At 57.0% G+C, this 24,986-nt stretch overlaps 1 protein-coding gene across 1 annotated transcript in view; it reads left to right on the forward strand.

Moving 5' to 3' along the window:
* The window catches only part of LOC115520765 (kazrin), a 113,822-nt gene extending 100,211 nt beyond the window's left edge, over positions 1-13,611 (forward strand). Inside the window, 4 exon segments of the mRNA XM_032594196.1 lie at positions 6,679-6,868; positions 8,961-9,091; positions 11,950-12,000; positions 13,348-13,611. Of these exon segments, the coding sequence (XP_032450087.1) occupies positions 6,679-6,868; positions 8,961-9,091; positions 11,950-12,000; positions 13,348-13,515 (540 nt within the window). The 3' untranslated portion in view covers positions 13,516-13,611.
* Positions 13,612-24,986: the final 11,375 nt, after the last annotated feature.

Below are 24,986 nucleotides of genomic sequence, written 5' to 3' on the forward strand. Positions count from 1 at the left end.
ATGCAGCTCTTAGAACTCGGGGTTCTCCCTCAGAGCTCTGACACTGACCAACCATGTGCTGATGGCCATGGGTTCTGGGTTTGAATCCAGCTGTGTGACCTTGGGCAGGATCCTTCACCTCTTGGGGCCTGTTTCGAGTCTAAGTAGGGATAATGGCATATACCCCACGGGGCCTTTATGAAGGTTTCAGTTAAATAATGCAGGGGAAGCACTTAGCACGTGCCCGTACACAGTGATGATACGGTGACACAAAGGTTCTCTACGATCACTTCCTTCAGGATCACTTCCTTCAGGATCGTGGGCCGCACCCGTGGCAGGTCAGGACCCTTGGGCCCCTCCTGGGTCTCCTGTCCAATGCTGACCCCTAGTGGTGAGAACTGCCCAGGCCAGAACAAGGTGCAGCCGCCAGGTCCCCTCCGGGGAGGGCTTTTCCCGGCCCCGAGGTCTCCGGTGCTAAGCCTTTCCCGCTGCAGACCTAGGAAGTGGGTGCAGGGGGAAGCAGGGTTCCCATCCTCCCGGGTCTTCCCGGTGCCCCGTGGGTGCACAGCTGTGTCTTCCTTGCCTCGGAGCACTGGCCTCAAGCATTCTGGGTGTTTCTGGGACTTTTCAGGAGTGGGAACCCAGCCACCTCTGTTTCCGCTCTCCCCATGCCCAGACCACTCAACCTGCTTCGGTTCTGGCCGCCTCCTCTGGCAGGCCCCGCACCCCCCTGCCAAGTGTGCGTCGTTACGCGGAGCGTTTCCGGCTCCTCGTACCATCAGCGGGGCCGGTGTCTGCCTAGGGCTCGGCCGCAAAGCGGGGGGCTCTGCGGAGAAGCGTGAGAGCCCCAGCTCTGTCGGGGTGCCCAGCAGACTGGAGGTCTCCTCCGCAGAGCACCATCCAGAGAAGCTCATGTTGGCCAGCGTGCGCCCCACTGCACTGCTGCCCAGGCCGGGACCGGAGGGAGGGCGCCACCCCTGTGCGCGTGCCTCGCGTCCTCGGGTGCAGCCTGGCTGGCTTGGCACAGGGGGTGCGCCGGAGGGCCCGGCTTAGAGACGGCTCGCAGAGTGGGACGCCCGGGTGGCTCGGTCCGTTACGCGCCAGACTCTTGATTTCGGCTCAGGGCACGACCTCACGGTCCGTGGGACTGAACCCCACGCCGGACTCTGCGCACGCAGCGCGGGGCCTGCTCGGGATTCGCTCCCTCCTCCTCTCTCGGCCCCTCCCCCCTCCTCAAAATAAACATCTTTTAAAAAAGGAAGAAATGGCTGGCCGAAGCCAAGGCAGCCGCAGAGGTGGGGAAGCCAGGGTTCTAGACGGAGTGGGTCTGCTCAGCGGCCCCCCCCCCCCCCCGGGGAGCAGGAACCCGAACCCTTTGTCCTTTGAATTTCACCTCCGTTTTTTTTGTAAGTCTGAAAATGGCCCATCTTGGGTCACGCGGTTACCACTCACCTGGGGGTCCTGGCTGTGGCCACTGGTGATGAGTGATTTCTCAAGTGACCCTGAGGTGCCCCCGAGGAGAAGGGAGCTGAGCTGGTCAATTCCCACCCGCCCATCATGCCGTGACACGAGAACCGTGGGAAGCGGCCTGGTGCCCGGTGAGAACGAGCGGGCCCTGTCCTAGCTTAGGCACCGCCCGCTCCCCGGTCTCCACACACCTCGCGTAGCTGCTTCACCTGAGTAAGAGCCAAAGGCTTTGGCTTCCCAAGAAGCAAAGCCCCTCGCTGTTTGCTGACGGCAGCACCCGCGCTCCCCCTCGGCCGCCTGCCCTTCGGGTGGACGTCTTCCCGATGACGACTTCCGGCCCAGCCAGACATTCCCGCACGTGGCGTGGCTTCACCCCCGTGGCCGCATTGGGTTTGTGGCACCACCCCGTGGGGAGAATGCGTGTATTTTTTAATATGTTGTTTTACTGAGATGTCACATCCCACGAAACTCAGCCTTGCAAGATGTACAGTTCGGTGGATTTTAGAACGTTCACAGAGCTGTGCGACCGTCACCAAACAATTGGGTTCTAGAACAGTTTGCACACCCCCCCCCCCCCGCCCCAAAAGGGAAACCCGTATCCATCGGCCGTCACCCCTACCCCTCACGTTCTTGTGGTGCCCGCTTTAGGGACGTGGAAGCGGGCTCGGAGGGCGAGAGGCTCACCCAGAGCTGCCCAGCGGGTTGAGAGGCAGAGCTGGGAGTCGGGGAGGGCCCGAGCTTCGTGACGTGGAGGCTTCGGCTCCGTGCGGGGCCTCTGTAGGGACATCCGGCTGCTGGCCTGAAGGGGCCCCTCCCCCACCAACCCTCGCATGTCCCTCGGGCCCTCCTCGCTGGCCTCCGTCACACGGAGGGGGAGGGAGACGGGCCTGCCAGCCCCCGAGAGCACACGCTTCCCCCAAGGGCAGGCTCGTCCTGCCCCCCAGGACCTTGGTTCGCGTTGACCTAGTTTCCTATCGGCGCTGCCTCTCCAGAACAGGAGGCTTTTTTATGTTCACTACACAGTCGGTCAACGGGGCTTCTCACCCTCAGCACTGCTGACATTTGGGGCCGGTCCGTCTCTGTTGCGAGGCCTTCCTGTGCCCTGGAGGATGGCCACCAGCTTCCCTGGCTTCCACCTGCTAGATGCCTTGGGCACCTCCCATCTGACCACCAGAAGTCTCCGGGCATTTCCCAGGGTTCCCTGGGGGAGGTGGGGGTGGGTCTCGCCCCCGTGGAGAGCCCGCCTTCTGTAAAGTTGGACGTTTCTCAAGCGTTGAGCGTGGGATGGTCTAATCTTAGCATCTCTCTTAGCCGTTCTGTTCTAACGGAGTCCCCCGTTGGGTCCCGCCATGTTCGGGCTGTGTGACCTCTGACAAGGGACTTAACCTCTCTGAATCTCAGTTTGCACACGTGTGAAGTCAGGGCTACGAGGCCTTCCGCTGGGGGGGGGGGGGGGGGATTGTGAGGTGAGGTGACGGTGAGCCAGGGCAGGTGCGCACACCGGTGTTCAGTGAGGGTCACTTACTGACTGGTGTTGGGCACCTAGACCCGTCCTGTCTTCAGATTCCGTTCCACTGGCCAGTCACCGTGTGACCTTAGGAGTCACTCTTAACCTGCCTGGGCCTCAGTTTCCTCATCTGTGAAAATGGCAGCCGCCACAGACCCAGGCGAGAGTCGGGCGCGGTGCAGTGGGGGTGGGGGAGAGGCGGGGTCAGGCGGCAGGGGGATGACGGGAATGGCCCGAGTCTCCATTCCTTTTCTGGCGGCCGTGCTCCGGGTTGGCGCTGCTTCTGCCCTCACTGCCGCAGGCACCACCCCCCGGCCCTGGGCCATTGCCGTCTGGGAGCAGCGGGCCAGACCTCACAACCTGCTGGTGTTTTCTTGGAGGATCCCCCCCAGCAGCCTTTGGCCAGCAGAGACGTTCCCTGGACAAGCAGGAATCCCTCGGAAAGCTAACGAAGGGTTCCGCTGAGCCGTGCTCCCGGCATCCCTCGGGGGCCCGGGCTTACTGTCCAACATGGAGTACCTCCTGGCTGCCGGTCAGCAGACCCTCCGGCCGGTCAGGCGCCTTCATCAGCCCCGATCCAGAGGGAGGCCCCGGGCAGGGTCCTGCCACCCCCTGGATCTTACCGGCCCGTCTTAGGGCATAAATGATGCCACCAACCTCGATCACTGCTTCTTATGGAACATGGCAGTGGTGCAGCTGGCGTCCTGGGCCTTCATTGGACTTAGTTCACGCCTAACTCCTACTTGTGAGGTGGAAGACGTTTCAGGATTTAACAGTCACTAACCTTTATTGAGTATTTTTATCTTAGGCCGGGGCTCTGCATAGCAACTGTGTTATCCCCATCTGACAGAGGGGGGCGTGAAGGCACAGAGCGGTGAGGGACCTCGCCCAGGATCCCCCCCGCCAGGAAGTTGGCACAGCCGGGCTCAAACCCAGGCAGTCGGGTTTCAGAGCCCAGACTCCAAAGCCCCCTCGTCCCACAACTCCAGGGGGCGCTACTTACATGGCAGTGATCTCCCTCTGCCCCCCGTCTTGCTGGGGAGGACCCTGAAGCTGAGGGAGGTGGAGGAACTTGCTGAAGGTCACACAGCAAGTTAAACAGTACAAGTGGAGTTTGAACCCAGTTCTGACTCGTGTCATAACAGGGTGTTTGGGCCAATGTCCAGTAGCTCGAAACTTCGGGTGCAGAGTGCTCAGGAGAGGGTAAAGGCTCAGAGAGAAGAGGGAGTCAGAGCTCAGGGGGAGCTCCCAGCATTAACTTGCATTTAGCGGAAGCGGTCAGCCCGAGGAACGCTGCGTAGACTGCCACGGGGAGCGGATCCCGTGTGCGCACATGCCTGTATCTTAAATTAGACCTCACAGGCCGCTTTTTGTAGGTCTTGTCTCTGCCACACGTGGGCCGTTTGTAAGAGGTCCCTGTGCTTCAGAACTCAGGGGTACCACCGCCCCACCCTGCAGGACCAACCACGGGGGACCTCCCGGTTGTCAGGTAGCAGCGATGTCGAGCTGCCTGCTGAGTTAGAAGGTGCCTCTCCCAGGCCTAGACGGAGACGAAGCCCCCCCTGGGAGAAGAAAGCCAGGAGGGGACAGAGAGGGCATCTTGCCTTCGGTTCTCCCGTGCTTCCCGCCTACGTGCCCGTGAATGTTTGCCGAGAAGGCCGAGCTGGGGGTTAATTAGCGTGATGGCAGATTGACCCGGGGCTCGTGTCCCCACCCGGGGTCCACCTTCCAGGCAGCCGAGATGGATGGGGCCCGGAGGAAGCAGGGAGCAGGGCAGCTTAGCACGTGGAGTGGTGCCCGGGATGGTGGGCCAGGAGGCCAGATGCACATGACCTAGAGGGAAAGGAGATGTGTTCCCAGCTGAAGTGCCCTGGCAGCCGGGAAATGAGGGTCTCCATGGTGCTGGGTGGCCGCAAGCCTGTGGCAGCTCGGAGATACACGCCGCTTGCCCCTTCCTTCAGCAAAAGGATTAGTCTGTTGTTCTTGCAGTAAGTTAACACAGCGGATTCCCTGAGCCATCAGCCTGGACACGGCAGGGCCTGCTTCCGTCTATGCTGCGGATTTGTACTGATCGCTGCATGTGCCCTGCCCCGAGCGAGGTGCTGCGGATTTCATGGTGACCAGGCACACCCCGTCCTCTGCTTCGTGCACCCAGAGTCTGCATTACTTGTGTGGTTATTTTCCCTGCCGCTGAGGAGCGTGGGTGCCGTGGAAACCCCAGGGCTCAGGGCCAGGCTCCCAGGCTTGGGACCCAACTTGAACATTGTACTTGCTGTGCATTCTTGAAGAAGTCACTTCTCTCAGCTTCCAGTTTCCCCTCCGTCAAGCACAAATAATCTTACCCTCCCTACCTGAAGCCCAGGGCTGTCGTGCTGAGCACATGATAGCTTTCTGGCTTGGGGGACAGGGCTGACACCTTCAACTCAGCCTCCCTCTGCCGTGGAAGGGGGGTGATCTCATAGACTTGGGGTGCCCTTGCTCTGGGGTTTTCATTTTACAGGTGGGGAAGCCGAGGCTCAGAGAAGGCAGTGACTTTAGCTTTTTTTTTTTAATGTTTGTTTATTTTTGAGAGAGACAGAGAGTGCAAGCAGAGGAAGGGCAGAGAGGGAGGGAGACACAGAATCCGAAGCAGGCTCCAGGCTCTGAGCTGTCAGCACACAGCCTGATGCGGGCCTCGAACTTGTGAACTGCAAGATTATGACCTGAGCCGAAGCCGGACACTTAACCAACTGAGCCACCCAGGCGCCCTGGCAGTGATTTCAAACATAGCTGGTCAACGGGATAAGGGTATATCAGGTTTTAGGCCAACGACGATCCATTTCTCTGTTTGGAATCTCTTTCCCAAGAGCTCCTGCTCTGCCAGGAAGGTTTGGGACCTTGGGCAAGGTATAGAACATTCTGGAGCTAGGACAGATAAGATTTTTAAATTTTACCCGTGTTCATATCAAGGTCAAAGCCAGCACTCACGGTGACTCTGTTATCTGTAGCAACGTCCCGGGTTGTCAGATTCGCTGGAGAGCTCGGTTCAAGACCCTTGGGCCCCTGCCTGTGTCCCCGCTCGACCCTGGCATGATCTTGGGGAACCAGTTGAGAAAGAGAAGTAGGCTGTGGTGAAAAGAATATGCATTAATGCATGGCTCACATGTGCCCATTTTCTCCCCCAAGTAATGTGAGATCACTTCAGTAAAACCCCACCTACGTGGCAGGGAGATCACCCAAGGCTGAGAGATGTTGGACTATCCCTCCTGCCCTAAGTCAGCCCCAGACTTCTTCCTGGGCTTCCTCCTGTGATCCTGGGAGCCAGGTTGAGGGTTTGCTCTGTCCCCTGCCTGCACTGCACAGCACCTTGTAAAGGGGAGCTCGTGGGCTGAATTTGGGAGGAGTTAGGGTGGTCAGGCAAAGCACCCATTTTCCTCCAATCTCATTCAAATCCCAGCTGCTCCTTAGAGAACTCGAAAGAATGGGTGATAAGTGTCTCCTTGGACCCCCTCTCTTCTGCCTCCTTGGTCTCCCTTTGTGTTAGCAGGAACTAAGGGGTAACCCCAAAGTGAGGCCTGCGGTGCAGGTGCTAGACTCTGATGGGCCATGCCATTCAGAGTCAGAGCTGCCCAGGTACCGAGGGCAGATCCATGGCTTTCTCACCGCGGTGGGTCTTGGCCGAGCGACAGGCCGGGAGATCCCCTCGATCCCATTTTCTCTCTCCTGTCTCCCGGCCCTCTCTCCAGGCCAAGCAGTCCTTAGCTACGCTGACCAAGGACGTCCCCAAGCGGCATTCCCTCGCCATGCCGGGCGAGACGGTGCTCAACGGCAACCAGGAGTGGGTGGTGCAGGCGGACCTCCCGCTGACCGCGGCCATCCGGCAGAGCCAGCAGACTCTCTACCACTCTCATCCCCCCCACCCTGCAGACCGGCAAGGTGAGTCCTGCCCCCCGCCTGGCCCAGCCCTGGCTGCGGCGGCTTCTTAGGAGGCTACTGACCTTCCCAGGGCGGGGCAGGCAGCCTCTCCGTTCACACTGTAGCTGCGTGCGGGGGTGTGGGGGCAGAGGCCACAGGCTGGTTGTAACTGAGAAGTCTAAGAGACGGACTTCAGGCACAGCTGGCTCCTGAAGACCAGATGATATCTGGGGTCCCCCCGCCTCTCGGCTCCACCTGCCTCCATTCGGCCTCATCTATAGGCCCTCTCTTTCCACAGAGCAGCAAAACGGTCTCCGGGAGTTTCAGGCTTTTAAGGTCTTTACGTGCAAAAGTCAGGAGAAAGAAAAACTAAGTGCTTTCTCTGGGCGTATGGTAAATCCCGGAGAAGGACTCTGATTGGCCAGACTGGATCACGTGCCCACCCCTGGACCAATGACTGTGTCTAGGGAGCGGGAACACGGATTCTCCAGCCTGGGTCTCATGGGATCATTTGGCAGGGGAGACCGCAGGGCGCCTCGCAGTCACAGGGTGCATGGGAGGGCCACAAGTAAACGTCACACGTGTTCCCTCCGGGCACTGGTGGGAGGAAGGGTGCAGCCTCCGGGCAGCATCTGTACCCACTGGCCGTGGTACAAGCCCCAAACCCCTCCGCCCGTCCGCAGCCCTCCTGGCTGTGTTCTCAGCCCCTGTGTTGAGTGGCTGCCTCTGGGCAACGCGTGCAAGTTGGGGGTTGGCCACTGGCCTTTAGAGCCCGCAGCTGCTGCCGTCGCCCAGCTGGGTACCCAAGTCCCTGACCGCAAAGCCCGCTGTCCACCCCTCTCCCCCGCCAGCCCCCCACATCGAACCGTATGGCCCCTGGCAGGAGGGACGATCTTTGTCGTGATGCAGCCCAGTCCGCTCCCTGCTCCCATGCTGCCTGCGTACAGGAGGCCCTCAGTCCGTCTCGTTCAACAGGGAGTGAAATCGGCTGAACACAGGCTCTTTGGTGGGGGAAAAGCGTGGGGAGAGCGGACAGTTGGGGGAGGCCTCTCTCAGGACAGGCGGAGAGACGTGAACGGTGATAATTCCTCCCAATGGAGCAGCGGGACCAGCCAAGACGGAGGCAGGAGGGAGATGGCCTGTGTCAGGCACTGTCAGAAAGCCAGTATGATGTGAGCCAAGGCTGGTAGGGTGGCCGGGCCCACATCCCTTTGGGCCTTGGGGGTCCCCTCCCCCCCACCCAGGGTGACCAGATGCCCGGCTCTGCTGCAGCATGAGGAACGGAGTCAGCAAGGACTCCCGTTCATTGGAGGCTGGGAGGCCGCACGGTCTTCCGGGTGAGAGACGGCAGTGGCTTCGGCTTGGGTAATGACAGTGGGGTTGGAGAATAGTGGACGGATTTGGGGGTGGTGTTGGAGAGAAGTGGACGGATTTGGGGCGCCTGGGTGGCTCAGTCGGTTGAGCGTCCGACTTCGGCTGAGGTCAGGATCTCGCAGTTTGTGGGTTCGAGTCCCGCGTCGGGCTCTGTGCTGACAGCTCGGATCCTGCAGCCTGCTTCAGACTCCGGGTCTCCCTCTCTCTCTCTCTCTGTCCCTACCCTGCTCATGGTCTGTCTCTGTCTGTCTCAAAAATGAATTAATGTTAAAAGTTAAAAAAAAAAAAAAGAAGTGGATGGATTGGGGGTTGTGTTTGAAGGTGCTGATGACTGGGTGCTGGGTGTAGGGGAAAGAGGGGACCCAGTGGTGGCCGCTAGGCTTCTCACTTGGGAAGCTGGTGTTGACCAGCGGTTAGGATTGAGCCAGGTCTAGGGAATGTCCAGCTGGTGAGAGCATGGTGAGGACAGTCATCAAGGTCCCTGGAAACTCGGGCCTCTTCTCCTTCACTGCGGTTAGGAGAGGGCCAACTCGGATCCAGAGGCCATGCGGGACCTTCCCAGGAGCTGCCGTTTGGCCGTGTGTGGGTCTGGGGAGCGGAGGGCAAAGGGCTAGACAGTCTCTTCTCTATGCCTCGGCATTCTCACCTGCGTAACGGGAGCACAGGGGCGCCACTGCAGGGCGGCACAGGCGAGGACATGCTCTCCACCCCTCACTCACCAGCTGTCCCTGCTTTCCAGCGGTCAGGGTGAGCCCCTGCCACTCGCGGCAGCCCTCTGTCATCTCCGACGCATCTGCTGCCGAAGGCGACCGGTCGTCCACGCCAAGCGACATCAACTCCCCTCGGCACCGGACACACTCCCTCTGCAACGTAAGGCCAGCAGCAGCAGGGCCTGGGCCCCGGGCCCTTGCCTGGAAACCGCAGGGGCGGGGTGGAGGGGTGAAGACGTACCCGCTGTTTCCTCTCGTCCACCCAGGGAGCACTCTGGCGAAGGCATTTCCTGTTCTGTTCTCTCCTTTTGCAAGAAGAGATGGATGTGGGGAGAAAGGAATGAGGCCTGTTTGCTCCTTGTGTCCGGGAGGGCCAGAAAAACCCAGAGGAAGGCAGGCCTGGGTCGGCTCAGGGTCCGTGCAGCCTGGATTACCTCTGGTCTAGGACTGCGGGCCTCTCCTCTCAGAGGTTCCTTCGGGGCCTTACCAGCACCCTTCACTTCCGTGGAGAGCCAGCTCTCAGTCCTTCATCCTGGGATAAGCCAGGTTTTGTTTTGTTTTTTAATTTCCAGGAGTCTGGGCAAATGCTACTTCTGGAGAGGTGTCCCACGAATTTGTTCTTGGGTTTTTTTTTTTTTCTTTTGCTTAATCAAATGCTCTTTGATGGCATACTGGGCACCAGCTACCAAAAGGTGCGGGTCCCTGGCCACCTCACTCTTGGTGACCGGCAGAGCAGACAGTCGGGCTCCCGAGAAGGGGACGAAGGTGGGTCAGGCATCTGAGGACAGGAGGACACCATGTGGAGGGTCGAACGGGAGACACTGGATCCGGGGTGTGGAGGCCACGCTACAGTTTTGTTCTGTCACATGGTTGATACTACGGAGGGCGGCTCCCCTGCCGTGAAGGCAGAGACACAATGGAGTTAGGCGTTCAAGTGCATGAGAAAGCTTTCTCAAAAATTCACTTAATGTTTTATTAACCAGTGAGACCGATAGGAGGAATGAGGTGAATACGGTAGGAAAGAAAGACAAAATAACCATCACTTGCCACTGATCTGCTTTCCTACCTGGAAACTCAAGAGAATAACCTCTAAAGCTATTAGAACCGATAATGACCAAGTACATTAACGGGACTGGTTGAAAATCAGTGTATAAAAATCAGTAACTTTTCTATATATGAATAATCGTACTGGAAACTTTTGTCCAGTCTATAAGAACAATGGAGAGTAGCTAAAGACTACTAATAAAAGTGGCTAAGCCTGAAATTAAAATAGTTGCCTTCACTTGGCAACATGGACCGTGGGGATCGCTGGCCCAGGGCTTCATTCAGCCCAGGCCGGATGCCAAGAAGGTCACTTCAGGCCTGAATCCCACTCAAGGCTGGGATTCTTTGTTAACTGGGGCTTTAAGGAAGCAATCTGTTCTTCTCTAGTTCCCACGACAGAACCCCGTGACAGAGGTGGTCTTGAATGACAGAACAAGGGCCACTAGAGGGCCTCTGACATCTGTCCTCTGGTTCTGCGGGACCACTGTTGGGCTGTACTCAACAGCCAAGGGTCCCCTCATTCTTCGACCATGGGCCAAAGACTTAAGAGTAGCCATGCACACCCCAAATGAGAAGACCTTCCCAGGCGCCATATTTTGTCTTCTTGTGGTGGGCCCAAGGGGGCTCCGATAGCCAAAATCCCATAGGAAAGCCCATTCTCAGCACGGGTTCTCTAAAGACCTCTTGAATTGCATTTGGCCTAGCCTTTTGCTCAACTTGGCCTTGACACATACCGGCTGCTACAGGTGGCAGTCCAGCATATTTATTTCCGAGATCACAGGGCCCCTGCTGCCAGGAAATGGGTGCTTTGATAAGCCAGTTGTCTGCACACAGCTATTTCAGTGGGCACTGGCTTCATTCTCTTCCCCATTAAAGTAGACCTATCTCAGTGGCCCGCCAGATTAGTTTCTGTTTGCAAACCTTGGGCTGGGACTAAAGACTAAACTAGCATTTGTTCCATTCCCGCCCACCCTCAGCCGCGTTCATCCCCCATTTCAACAGATGTGCACACAGGTAAGCCTAGAAAAAGCACCAGGTAACCCTCTGTTCTCGGGCCTTGGACCTGGTACCAGCAAGAACAGCCCAGCCCAGACTAAGGACTTCCCCATCCTCTTACTCTGTGGCCACTAATTTAGAGCAGAGGTGGGGACCAAGTGCAAGGAAGCTGAAGATTGATGGACTTCGGCCCAAATGACATACTTTGTTTTTTTCATGGATATTTTGCCTGCAATTCTGGAAACCACTATCAGAGGTCCCCCCTACTGACTTGTGATCCCAGGGATCCGTTTGCCCCCCAGGCAGGGCAGCCAGAGTCTGGGCTGTAGCGAAGGCTTTGTGTACAGCCACCTTTGCGTGCCCACGGAAAGCAGCACTGGACCAGGAAGAAACAGTCCCAGATCTGTTCCGCTTACAGTTAGTTCCATCACGTTGGATTGTCCAGAGCCTCTCTGTATCTGTAAATCAGGCTAATGAGCCCTGCCTGCACCTCCAGAAAATAAGAGATGCGTTGAAGTGTGGGGGGAATTAGAAGCTACATGGTCTCCCGTGTCTTCCTGTCCTGAAATTCTTTTTTGTGTTGTCTTTAAAACCATATTTCTTTATGAAAAATCCCAAGTATAACCAACCTCCAGTCCCAACTTGATGGACCAGTTGGGACAGGAACTTAGAAGCCTTCAATTGACTGATCTGTTGATCAGCGGGTGTTGGGTGGGGGAAGGGGGTCATTGAGAGACCTGAGTAGGCAAGAGCACCCCAGGACCTCTGGACCAGGCAGCGTCTTGAACCCCAGGTGCCATTGCTGAGCCATCTGGGAGTGTCTGCTTCAGGGCGGGCGGGGGTGGGTTCCCCAGCACAGAGGCAGGGTGGTCCCTAAGAGAGGGCTTCCTTCCACGGAAGGCCCCACGCTCCACGGGCCACCTCTGCTCCCATGTGTCTTGCGTCTCTGTTTCATCTTCTCCCTCTTTTTGGCTGCAGGGCGACAGTCCCGGCCCAGTTCAGAAGAACCTGCACAACCCTATTGTACAGGTAGGTGTGCCTCCCCTGGCCATTTGGGCCCACTCCCCCCACCCCTTGTTCCCCTGGGCCCTCGGCATCCCCACTTCCATTCTTAGACACTCAAGGCAGAGAAGAGTTAAGCCACTGCTTCAGTCAATCCAGGTTTGGTGTCTGAGCCAGGCTCAGTGCCTCGTCTGCCCTCCCCTATCCTCTTTCCAGTCCGTGGACCCACCAAGTGCATCATACATCCTCCGTCCCACTGCCCTGGTGAGTGGCTCCTGGCAGCCAATGGTTGATGACCCAGGCCAGAGGCTCACTGGGTCCCTTGCTGCAAGAAACTGTTCTTTCAGTACCCTGTCAGCAGTGAGGAGGGGACCGCAGGCAGGAAAACCTGAACTGAGAGTCGAGAGGGGTCTCTGAGACGGACTTTCTAGTCCTGGGGTTCCCAGATGCTGGTCTGTGCACGGCACATCTCCATCAGGGTCCACCAGGAAAGACTTTGCAAATGCAGATTCCGGGGGCCTTTAAGCCTGAAGGATCTGAGGCCCCAGGTATGGGATGGGCCCTGGAATTCAGGTAATTCTGGTGTGTTTTGGGCACCATTAGTCTAACCTCCACCTTTTGCCCAATGACACTCCATGTCTTTGTGTAAGGCACTCGACCGTTTGTAAAGCCCTCCTATAGACACCACCCTCTGGCCCATTAGCCCGCACAGGAGGCTATCCCCGACGTCACTGTGGTCTCCACATCACAGCTGAGGAAACTGGGCTCAGAGAGAGGCAAGGGGCGCTCCAAGAGTCCATGGGTAGTGACCTAGTTAGGACGAGAACTCAAGCTCCAGCCTCCCCGCTCTAGTCGTGGCTGGCACGAAGCTCAGGTCGCCCCCTTCCTCATTTTCCGGGCTCCCCTGGGGCTCCTTTCCCATGGGGACTTTGTTTTTACAGGCAGCCTGTACCCCTGCCGCAGTGTCCCAGCAGACGAGGCCTGGGGCCCAGCGGGAGCCAAGTGCGCAGACGCGCTCCTGCAGGCCCTCAGGAAGCACCCCAAGGGTGTGGGCAAACTGACAGCTGTAGAGCGGCAGCTAGCGGTCATTTAAAGGGTTATTATAACCCGGCACTGCTGTAAGCACGGCGGTCCTCGCTGCCACCCTCACAGCGGCCTTGGGTGGGTCCCGCCGTGGTCCCAGAGAGCTTCCGCAACTGGCCCAAGTGGGCTCCACCAGCGAGGAGGGGCAGACCCTGGCATTTCACCCACCCGTGGCCCCCGCCGCCTGCCTGCCCCCTGTGCCCTCGCCCCTCCCCTCCCCCCCCCCCCCCCCCCCCGCACCCAGCTCAGGTGGCTTTGTTCTTCTCCCTCTACCCCCGCCCGACTCCTCAGTCACTAGAGGATCTTGAAGACCAAAAACGGAAAAAGAAGAAAGAGAAGATGGGATTCGGCTCCATCTCGCGCGTCTTCGCCAGAGGGAAGCAGCGGAAGTCCCTCGACCCCGGCCTCTTTGATGGTACCGCCCCTGATTATTACATAGAGGAGGACGCGGACTGGTGATACCCGCCTCCCTGCGCCTGCCGCGCGCAGGCGTGTCTGTGCGTGTGGACGTGCGTGCGAGCGCGGGGGAGGGGGGGCGCGGCGGGGCGTGCGTGGCGGGGCGTGTGCGGGCGCGAGCTCCCGCGCACGTGGGTGCTGGGCGTGGCCGAGCGCGGGCCCCGCCCCCTGCGGCGCCACCTCTGTAATTGATGTACATACTCCAACCGTGTGTGACTCTGTCAACTCTCTGTCGTCCTCGGAGCGATACAGTCGTGTTGTTAATCTGGGTTTGTTTCTGTTTCTTTTCCGTGTTTTGTTTTTTTTTCTTTTTGTTCGGTTTGTTGGGTTGTTTTTTTTTTTTCCTCACCCTCCCCCCCCTTCCCCTCCCCTCCTCCTTTTTTATGAAACTTGAAAACTTGAAGGACTGCTGTGTATTTGTAAATAACAAAACTATTGTGCACTCCGTGCTTGTAAATGTCCCTTGTCCAAACTGCTACTCCTGGAGCCCGTCTGCCCAAGGATGTGGTCTGTTTTTGATGTCCCGTTCCCCCGCCCCCCTGGTGTGAACGCGTGGGACCAGACCCTGTCCCCGGGGCGCCGAGTCACTTTAATCCGCAAGCTGCCCAAGTGGTCGGGTAAGGTCGGCTCCTCGCCAAGACCCGCGAGCCCGGCCAGGGGATTGGGGGCGGGGGGTGGGGGGGGCGGCTTACCTTGGCTCGGCGTGCCGGAGGTCAAACGGGCTCTTTTTAACGGCCTGCCAGTTTTTAAATTGCGTTGCCGTTTCTTTCTTTATGGAAAAAAAAAAAAAAAAAGAAAATTGTTCCGTTTAATTTATTTGCACAAACGCAGAAGACTTATTCTATCTAAATTATTACATAAATATTGGAATGTATATTTTTCCATGGGGTGGGCGGGAGGCGGGTGTTTTGTTGACTTGTCTGTTCTATTATCATGCTGCTGCCAAACTGTGCAAGGTAGACTTTAGGGTGGCCAGAACCCAAGGACCATTGGATTTCAAAGCTTGCTTTTTTCCGTTCTTTCTTCTCTTTCTCCCCCATTCTTCTGCCCCTGCATGGAAGTGCACTCCACCTTCCTTCCCACCCATAGCTCTTCCCCCTTTCTAAATATCTATTTATTTATCTGAAATAAGGAAAACTGACCTCAGTGAGCAGAGGGCCAGCTGTGATGGTCACCTTCTCTTGGGTCTGTCTTTTGAGAGCGGTTGAGTTCAGAGTGAGACAGCCAATCAATCACATGACCACAGGGTGTGGCCACAGGGACCCTCGGCCCGAGTCGGTGCCACGAGGGGCCTCAAGAGGCCATAGGTTCTTCCCTGCAGCTGTGTCTTTCTCATCCTTGGGTCATTCTGCATGTTGGCCAGGCAGGTGTCCTTGGGGGAGGCACCCACCTCAAGGGGAGAGCTGCTGGGGACACAATGTCCAGCACCAGAACCTCTCTGCCCTCCCCATTCTGGTTGGTTCCTCCAGCCACACTTAATAGAATCTCCCGGGATCCCTTGGGCCCTGTCCTCCCAACTTGTCACAACAGCCTGAGCCCCCTCACCCCAGGAGAGAAGGGCTGGCAGGAAGTCTGCCCATTTGGGGAGCAACATTGGCCCCAGTGAGGCTTCACCAGCAAAGCGACCGTGTGCATTATAACGCCAGGTGATGGAGAACTCGTGAGCTTCTAAGCCAGGGCCTCCTAAGGCCTAAAACTAGCTTAAACCTTTTCTTTTGTTGACCTGTGGATCCCCCGTCTCCCCCCCGCTTCACCTCAACTAACACAGCTCGATGACCCGCACCCTCTGCACAACCGTAGTGGCGCTTTCTGCTAACTGTAACATTTTTCAGCTCTTACAAAGAAAGGAGATTTGAAAGTGCTGGAGGATCTCTATCAGAAAGATAGGATATTTTGTCCAAAGTCTCTAAAGCAAACAAAAAAGCACCAGTAGGCTGTTCCCTTTCCTTCTGACTCAGTGGGGGCCGGGGGGGCGGGCGGGGGGCGGTTGCTGGGCAAGAGCAGGCAGGGTACCTAATAAGGATCTTTCTGGCCTCCTTCGGCTAAGCTGTTTAACCGAGCCCGGCGGTGAGGGAGAGCGGCCGGAGCTGACATCTTTCTCTACGGAGAGAGACTTTAGAAAATACTTTTCTCCCCCATGATTTTTTGTTTCCTTTCGGTTGATTTTTATTGTTTGCCCTTTACTTATGAGAACATAAGATTGCAACCACTCCTGGTAATGATTTAGTAGTTCCTTTTCATTTCAGTTTTTGTAAATTAGGAGATAAATCTAAGAGTTACTAAGGATGATTTATTTAAGAGAACTACGTCAAATAGCGAATGAGTTATGGGTAAATTAGTTGAAAATAACTTTTCCCATGGGGAAGGTTTCTCGAAGGCATGGATGCAAATATAAAATATAAAAAAAAAATCTAAATAAAGCTTATTTTAAAATATTATTGAACTCTATGTTATTTGAGTGCTTCTATCTTGCTCCGGGCGGGGGGCAAAGCCCCTGCATGGCCTGCTCCTTGAAATTCCAGGGCTGGGTCCGGAGGGGCCGAGGAAAGCTGGCCGAATTCTGGCTGAATTCTGGGCCCGTGGTGGGGCTGAGGCCAGGGTGGCCTCCCAGAAACATCTCACCTTGGCCGCCCTGACTGTAATTTGGGGGAGCTGTCAGCATCCAGGGCTGCCTGTGGTCCTATCGTGCCACCTCTAAGCCTGGCACCCTGGCCCTGAGTTCTCCAGTTCAGCGGCCTCGGTCAGCTTTCCTCTGCTTCCTTCTCTCCCCGGCCATCCTCCCAAAGGCCCAGAAATGGGCCTGTGAGTTTGGGGCATGTTACTTCCTGCAGACCTCAGTGGGCCTCTGCATCTTCCCAACGTCCCACCTACCCTGGGGACAGGAGAGGAGCTTAAAAGAGAAATCAATGGAGTCACAGGACTTCCCTGATCAAGCCAGTGTGGGCCAGGCTTTTTCGAGTCCCAGGAGATCCCTCCGATGCAAAGCCTGGGCCTCTTCCCAGTGAAACTCCACAGTGTTGCCCAAGAAGAGGTCACCCTGGATACCCCAACCCCCAATTGCAGCCAGGGCCTTCAGCCTCTATCTCCCAACTTAAAGACAGATCCTCTCCAGCAGTCAAACTGATGGAAGCCCCTGTCATTTCTGCTGGAAGAAAGCTCAAAGTTCCATGATCTATGAACCACTGGGCCTCTTCCCAGTGAAACTCCACAGTGTTGCCCAAGAAGAGGTCACCCTGGATACCCCAACCCCCAATTGCAGCCAGGGCCTTCAGCCTCTATCTCCCAACTTAAAGACAGATCCTCTCCAGCAGTCAAACTGATGGAAGCCCCTGTCATTTCTGCTGGAAGAAAGCTCAAAGTTCCATGATCTATGAACCATGCCGAGAAGTCGTACAGCTCAGGACTTCAGGGAACTTAGGGACGTCCACCCCGGCAGTTCTCAACCTGGCCACACGTTAGAATCACCTGCAGAGCTTGTGAAAACCGTTAACCGATGCCAGGCCACATCCCTGAATCAGAGCGTGGTTAAGCCTTCTCTGGTGCATTCTAAGGTGCAGTCAGCATAGAGAACCACTGGGCTGAGGAGGGTGAGAAGCCCAAACTTACATGCCACTGCTCCCCGCTCTCTGGCCTCATGCAGACATCACTAATCAATCAAAGAGCCCCTCCCACCCAGCCCAAAGTGGCCTCTGGTTTCTTCACTTTACAAAGCCTCAGACAGCCCCTGCCGACCAGTCAGACTTTGGCATACGAGGGGAAAGCCTTTCTGTCATCCCGAAACTAACTCCACCACCCCACCCTACCCGCCCTGGACTGATGGGAAGAACTTTGGCCCAGAGAGGAGTGACCTGGCCAAGATTCTAACTATCGCTCCTCTAGTCCTGTAACCTTTTCAAGGGCTGAGCCATACCTCGTTCGAAGCTTTGTGGCTCGACTCAAAAGCCACATTACCTCCATTGTTAATCTTCCCCGAGACCTTGCCCCCAAATGGTCCGACTTCAAGTGGTACCTATTAGAAATTGAAGTCGGGATGCCCAGGGCATCTAGGGCCAGTGTACAGCCCCACAGGTTGCGTACTGCGCTACTCCAGAAGGCACTACTGTGGAAATGGTGCCCTGAGTTGTACAGTGCACAACCTGCACAGCTGTACTCAGTGGCCCCTCCACGTGCTCTCCCACCCATGCTGGCAGGCTCCAACAGATACAACCTAATAATGTAATAATAATATCTAACAATTATTAAGCACTTACCACAAGCCATGGTCTATGCTGCACATTTTACATGCATTAACTCAGTTAACCCTCCCATAACTGATGAGATGACTACATTTTTGATGAGAAAACTGAGGTTAAGTAAATCATCCAGGGTCAAGGAGCTAGTAAAGAATAGAGCTGGGGGGCGCCTGGGTGGCGCAGTCGGTTAAGCGTCCGACTTCAGCCAGGTCACGATCTCGCGGTCTGTGAGTTCGAGCCCCGCGTCGGGCTCTGGGCTGATGGCTCAGAGCCTGGAGCCTGTTTCCAATTCTGTGTCTCCCTCTCTCTCTGCCCCTCCCCCATTCATGCTTTGTCTCTCTGTGTCCCAAAAATAAATAAAAATGTTGAAAAAAAAATTTAAAAAAAAAAAAAAAAAAAGAATAGAGCTGGATTTCAAACCTAGGGAGTCCATAGTGTCTTGACCACTCTACCATCTGGGCAGTGAGGGGCTGGGCCTGGTTGGCAGCTCACCTTGCCCACCAGGAGTCTGTGGCACAGCCTAGCACTTCCTTGCTGGTGGGACTGCATCTACTGTATCCATTCCGGCAGCCTTTTACCCCCAGGTCAGGGAGACCCACCCCTGGGAGGAACTGGGGCAGGCAGACTAGATACAAGCCATTGTCCCGCACTGGTGCTCCGTCCGGGCCAGAGGCGTGCCCCCCTTTGCCCTGCTGCAGGACCCCTCGCTGCACAGAGCAGCCGCAGTCTCAGGGTTAGCTCCGCCCCCGACGTGAGGTGGCGTCTCCCATCCTGGCCACAGCCCGGCCCAGGAGCCACCCACACCCATGCCCAGTGGGGAACCCCAGTGCCATGTGGCTGCAACATACGAGGTCACCAGCCCTTTGACCGTGAGTTTTAAAATATCTACAGGGCCTCTCACCCAAAACCTGCATTCTCACAACACGGGCCTCACAGACACCCCACCCCCAGCCCATCTGCTCCCAACAAACGGCTCTGAAGTTTTTTCCATTCACACCCCACTAGGTGGGGCAAACACTGCCATAGGCCCACACCTCCCACCTGTTCCCACCGTCCAGTAGGAAAAGAACTTGGCGATAATAAAGTATCAGGAGGGAATACATACAATCACAGCTTTGTCTTAGAAAAGGGTTCATAAGTTTATGTTATGAAAGAATGCCCTATAAACGTGAAGATAACGTAGGAGTTTGATCTGGACTGTACGTTAGAAGCGTTTGAACATAAACATCAGCGCATCGCTAGTGAAGTGTCACGGTACAGGCCAACCGCGGGTGTAGATCTTGCTGGCAGCCGGGGTGTGGACAGTTCGTCCCAGAACCACCGCTACCTGGGGTCGTGAAGCCCAGTTACTGAAAACGTACGCAAATATGCAACCCTGTGTGTACTCTTAAGGGCTCTGACCACCGTCCCCAGCAAACAATCCAGGAGAACATGATCCCGAGAGGACTGATCTTTAAGCAGCGAGAACAGCAGTAACTGCAAATCTTGCCCCAGTCTTGAACGTGGCAGGACCTCCCGTTGCCCAGCCCGTCCCCAGGAAGGCCTGGTGACATTGTTGGGCTGCTTGCAGCAGTCGCCCTTCTGAATCCGAGGCCCCAGGACATACTGGCGGACTGCTCGTCTGCATTACTGAGTTTCAGGTTTTGTCTGATCGCTTTCTTAACGGGTTACCAGTCAATAGCAGTTAATTGCACCAAAACAAGAGAATCTATGAAACTGCACGCCGTGCTCCATCTGGAGGACCCTTGCAGCCCCTCCCCACCCCCCAGCGGGGCCAGGCCGTGCCTGGAAATTCGCTCCAGCTCTGGCCCCTGCATCTGATTTCAAGTGAGTTGTCTCACCCGTGAGCCTCGGTGTCCTCTCGTCCTCTCCCCTCCTCACAGGCTCAGAAATGAGCGCTGAATGCGTTTTGGAGCCTGGAAAGCACTGGCCCCACGTGGCCCGCATCCCCCCATGATTTGAGTGGGTTTAAGTTCCATCGGGGGTAGGAAAAAAGTGTGGAGGTGGCTTGATATACATCTTGAGCGCAAAGAGGACTCAAGCAAAACTTGTCCCTGGGGATAAAACCTGGTCATCAGGCCGTGTGGACCTGCTATCCCTCCAGCTGTAGTTCCAGTGCTGCTTTGTGAGAGAACCCAGGCTTCCCCGCCTCAGAACAGGGAGGCTTGGACCTGTTTGCCCAGAGCATCCACCAGCCGAGACGCCATTCTTTCTAGGTTCGAGGGAGAGACATACTCCCTGCTGTGGCCAGCACAGCGATTAGGCTGCCCAAGCCTAAGTGCTTGGGACAGAAGCCCCAAGGTCACCCCGAGGGAGCACACGTTCTAAGGACACGTGTGTCAGAACTCGGGGCCAGCCCGGTCTCACATGCCTCAAACTCTGTGCAAATATTCACTTATCTAATCTTCCCAATAACCTTCCAGGATAGATACTGTTATTATCCCCATTTTATAGATGAACAAACCAAGGCACAGAGAGGTCAAGTTTCTGCCCAAAGTCACACAGCCAGGAACAGGCAGAACCGGGTTTCAACTCCAGCACTGGTCTGACTCCAGAGTCTATGTCATCAGTAATTGCGCTGTATGGTCTCCCCCAGGGACAATATCAATAGGAAGCTTCAGAGAACTTAAGAAAGCCTCACTAGCCCAGCCCCATGCAGGCTAGCTCTTTGGGGCTCGGTTTTTCTACCCAACAGAGGAAGGAATTGGAATAAGCAGTAGTTTTCAAACTGTGTTCCATGGAACCCTTGAGGGTTCCTCAGGTCACTCCAGAGGCTGCCATAGCTGATCAAAGAATCAGCGGGCAGGGCTCCGGTCCTACCTTCGGCCAGAAGCTCTGCTCTTATCTGTTGCACGCTGTACTTCCATGCAGGAGTCCATGTGGAGGGTCCCACGACAGGAAAAAACATGAGAAAGAGGGAGGGGGGAAAAAAAAAGAGAACCACACACAGATCGGTAGTTGAGAAACCTGACCACGCCTTGAGTTTTGAGGATACAGATTCCCAGGCTCCATCTTATACCTACTAAATCAGGTCTGGGGGGGTGAGGCCCTGGGATCTGTGTACCAAACAAGTTCCCCCTTGTGGGCTCAGCTGCCAGAGGTTCGTCCCACGGGGCAGTAGCGGAGGGTGGCATCCTGCCCACGGGTTTCAGCATACACTTGCCATCGGGAAATTTCCCCAAGGGACCGTGACTAGGGAGGGCGAGGCTGCCTTTCCTGGGCAGCTCCAGATCCCTCGGGGAGGGCGGAACCATGCTCAGGCCAGGCCCTGAGGAGCAGAGAGCGAAGGGGTCTGGCATTGGCGTACCTGCTGCCCCCCCGCCCCCGGGCAGAACCCCCAGCGGTACGCCTGTTAGAGTCACAGAGAGGTGCCCAGTTCTAGAGGCACACAGCCAGGAAGTGGGGGGTGGAGGGGGGACAGAAGTGAGACCTGGGTGCAGGCCGAGTTCTGAGCGTGGCACCTGCCATCTCAGACTCGGCCGGGGCCCGACGGTGCCCCGTGGACAGCAGATGCTGAGCCCTACACATTGGGAGCCAGGCTGCCCGAGCTGTGCCCCAGGGAGCAGTCTGGGCGAGGCTGCTACTGAGGGAGGGGCCCGGCAGGGCACTGCCCAGACCCTGCCCTCAGGCTCCTAAGGAGGCCCAGCCTGCAACCCAGGAGCCCCACCACCCCAGCCCAGTGCAGGCGGGAGCCCGGAGCCCGGCTCTGGACTTCCCGTTCCCAGCGTGGCCAAGGACTCGCTGTGTGACCACTGGCAAGTCAGTCCCCCTCTCTGGGCCTCAGACACCCTCCAAAATAAACCAGGGCAGTGGTGGCCTGTGGAGTCCTAGGAGTCCTTGATGTCTGAGGCCATCTCCCCCCCCACCAAACTCATGCCCTTCAGCCCAAAGGCCAGTATATTTCTCTTACAGATACGATTTCGTTGGCACGAAGGGTTTGTAATGCCAAGGCAGTGTGAAACCCTAACCCGTGGGTTCGGTCGTCTGAGCTCTGTCCCGTGGGCGGCCTCAGACCTCCTCCCGCACCCCTCACCGTGGAGAAGTCGCTCCCCTGGACACCCCCAGACCCCTCAGCCCTGCTCCGCACCAGGAAGAGGTAGCCTAGACCCCTTCCCTCCTCGCTCTGGCAGAACGGGAAAGCCCACAAATGGAGGGCCCGAGCCCCGCCCCAGGAGGCCACGTACGTCCCCTGGATGAACCACAGCAACATTACATAGAAGAACGCCCCTGCCGGGGAGCAGCCCTTCACAGTTCGTAACGCTCTTTCTCGGGCAGACCAGGGTCAAGGCTAAGAGGGTAGACTCCAGGCAGATTCTCTGGGTCGAAGCCTTAGTCCTGACATCGGCTACCTGGTAACCTCAGGCAAGTTAGTGAACCTGGCTGGGCCTCAGTTTCCTCACCTGTACGCTGGGGACAATAAAGCATCGTCAAAGGGTGGCCGCAAGGAGGGAAGGAGTTACCGCATGGAAAAGGCTTAGCTCAGGTGGCAGTAAATGTCAGCCGCAATGATGTTGGTGAGGACAATGACGGCAGTGATCTCATTTCAGCCCCTCACCCACCCTGTGAGACGGGCAGGCAGGCCCCTTGGTATAGGTGTGAAGGAAGCTTAGCACAAGCGTGATTTAGAGCTGAGAGGGCTCTCGTGGCTTCTTGCCCACTCCCCTCGCATTACGGATGGGAAGGGACTTGCCTACAGCCAAGCAGGGTGTCAGTGGCTGAGCCGGTTCTAGAACCCAGGCTCTGAGAAGACCACAAGATTCGGGGCGCGGCGAGGGGGTGGGGGGTGGGGAATAAATGCTTGGGTCGTCTTGGAAACAATGCCGTGTCTCTAACCCTTAGAGAATCAACACAACACGTCAGCTCTGTAAGGCTCTGACAAGTTCTGCAGTGAAGAAAAATACCACACTTTTTTCCACCTCGTGTTTCCCAAACTTAATGGACCACAGAACCATGCATTTTTTAAGGTTTATTTTGAAACACAGAGAGCACAAGCAGGAGAGGGGCAGGGAGAGAGGAGAGAGAAGAGAGAGAGAGGGAGAGAGAGAGGGAGAGAGAGAGGGAGAGAGAGAGGGGAGAGAGAGAGGGAGAGAGAGAGGGAGAGAGAGAGGGACAGAGAGAGGGACAGAGAGAGGGACAGAGAGAGGGACAGAGAGAGGGACAGAGAGAGGGACAGAGAGAGGGACAGAGAGAGGGAGAGAGAGAGAATCCCAAGCAGGCTTGCACAGTGTGGAGCCTGACTCGGGGCCCGAACCCACGAACCGTGAAATCATGACCTGAACCAAAACCAGGAGTCAGACGCTTAACCGACCGAGCCATCCAGGTGCCCCAAGGACGCTGCGTTTTTTATCTAGTTCCATGGAGCACCCCCTACCCCTCTGGGATGTGTGGCAATGCGCGACTCCCTCAGCCCCTGTATCCTGTGCTTGGAGGCGCTAAGGCAGTGGTTCTTTGGAGAGCTTGGAGCCCACCACACTTCTGACATCATTTAGCCCTGGAAAGTTCCTGAGGCTCGTGTGGGATTCCCACGTGCCTTAAGGAGTGAGCCAGGAGCAAGGCCAGGTGGGCCTCTTTCTACCCCCTTTGCTTAGTTAGAAAGGACCTGAGTCAGTGTAGGGCATCTGCACACGGGCCCCCGCAGGCTGGCTAAGAAGTGCCAGCCCCAGGGTATTCATCTTGTGGCCGTTCCGAGTCCCAGGCGTGGGCAGAGAGGCCCGGTCCATTGCCACAGGGCCTTGGACAGGGACAGGAATGGGCACATCCTGCCGGCATCCTGTCTCCCCACCAGCTCTGAGCTGCCTAATGGCTTTCCCCGGGACAGGCCACAGACACTGGTGGCACATCCAAGCTGGTTCCATGCACACACAGTGCCAGCTCCCTTCCTTGCTAGGACACCGATGTCTCGGGGGGGGGCGGCACGGAGCCTGCGGTTGGGGGCGGGCAGGCCAGGGAGGAGAGAAGTCCTCCTCTAGCAGCTGTCACCACAGACGCCAGTGCTGTGGCGACAGGGAAGGAGGCTCTCGACAGGCCAGAGGGAATCTGAGGGCCTGTCTACAGGCTCTGAGGGTCAGAGATGACAGGCTGGGTCACCAACTGCAACTCGCGTGTGAGAACCACTGCCAGGTCCCCTCCGTCTCTCCTTGCGTGTGCAGGAAACACACGATCGTTTCAGCGACAGCCTGAACGCAGCAGAACTGATAGAAACCAAGCAGTACAGGGAGGAGCGTTGAAGGAAGACCAGGCTTTGGAGCCGGATCTCTGGGTTCGATCCCAAAGAAGCCACTCACTCACCCAGTCCCTTTGGGCCTCAGTTTTCCCCTCCATGAGATGGACACAAAACTGCCGATCTCCCGAGGCCGCTGCCAAGATGACGTAACAAACGGGCAGAAGCGTCCAGCCTATGGCAGCTGCGTGTCTCAGCGTGGCAGGAGACTCACGTGAGGGGAAACGTGGGCCAGTGGCATGAGACACGGACTCTGCGTCCTGGCTGTGCGTTCTGTCCACACCTGACTGACGTCTCTGAGCTCCACTCGCCTCATCCGTGCAATGGGAACGCAGCCGCTCACTGAGCTGGAAAGCACCGGGCAAGCCCAGCCGTCACGGCGGGGGCCTCCCGGTACGAGCTGGAATGTCTTTCCTGAAACCCTCTCCGCTTTAGGTCAGCTCTAGCGGCCCCGCCGCACAGTGCTGTGGGCGATGACAGGGGCTCACCTCCACGAGCACTCTCGGGAGCCAGCACCGAGCTGCACGCTTACCCCCCTCATTCCCGCTAGGTCCCGGTCCCAGAGGCCTCCGGCAGGTTGGGAAGAGGGTACCCGGGGGCCCCGCGGTCTGGCCCCTCCTAAGGAAGCAAGCCCCGCTGGGCTCTAGTGCTTCCAGACCTCCTGATCTTTCAAAAGAAGCCAAAAATGCCACAGATACATCACAGTTCTTACTACTGGCAACTCAGGTTTTTTTTTTTTTTTTTTTAAGATCCGTGTTCTTTAGGGGAAAAAAAATTTCCACGGCCCCGGTCTGTCTCCAGGCCACCTGCTCGGCCACGTCCGCTCTGGATCCCCTCTGTCCTTGTCTTTCCCCTCGATCGCAGAGCCCCGTGTGCCTGCCTGGCCACAGGCGTCCATCTCAATTTGACACGTGTCCTCCTTCACCAGAGGGCCCTGCGGCCCTTCCCTCGATGGGGAGCCCGGCAGCAGGGGACCGCGCTTGTTTCTGAACCCAGAGCAGGGCTCCCAGAGCTCGGGGTGT

Source organism: Lynx canadensis, chromosome C1 (genome assembly GCF_007474595.2).
Source record: "Lynx canadensis isolate LIC74 chromosome C1, mLynCan4.pri.v2, whole genome shotgun sequence".
Taxonomy (NCBI): Eukaryota; Metazoa; Chordata; class Mammalia; order Carnivora; family Felidae; genus Lynx; species Lynx canadensis.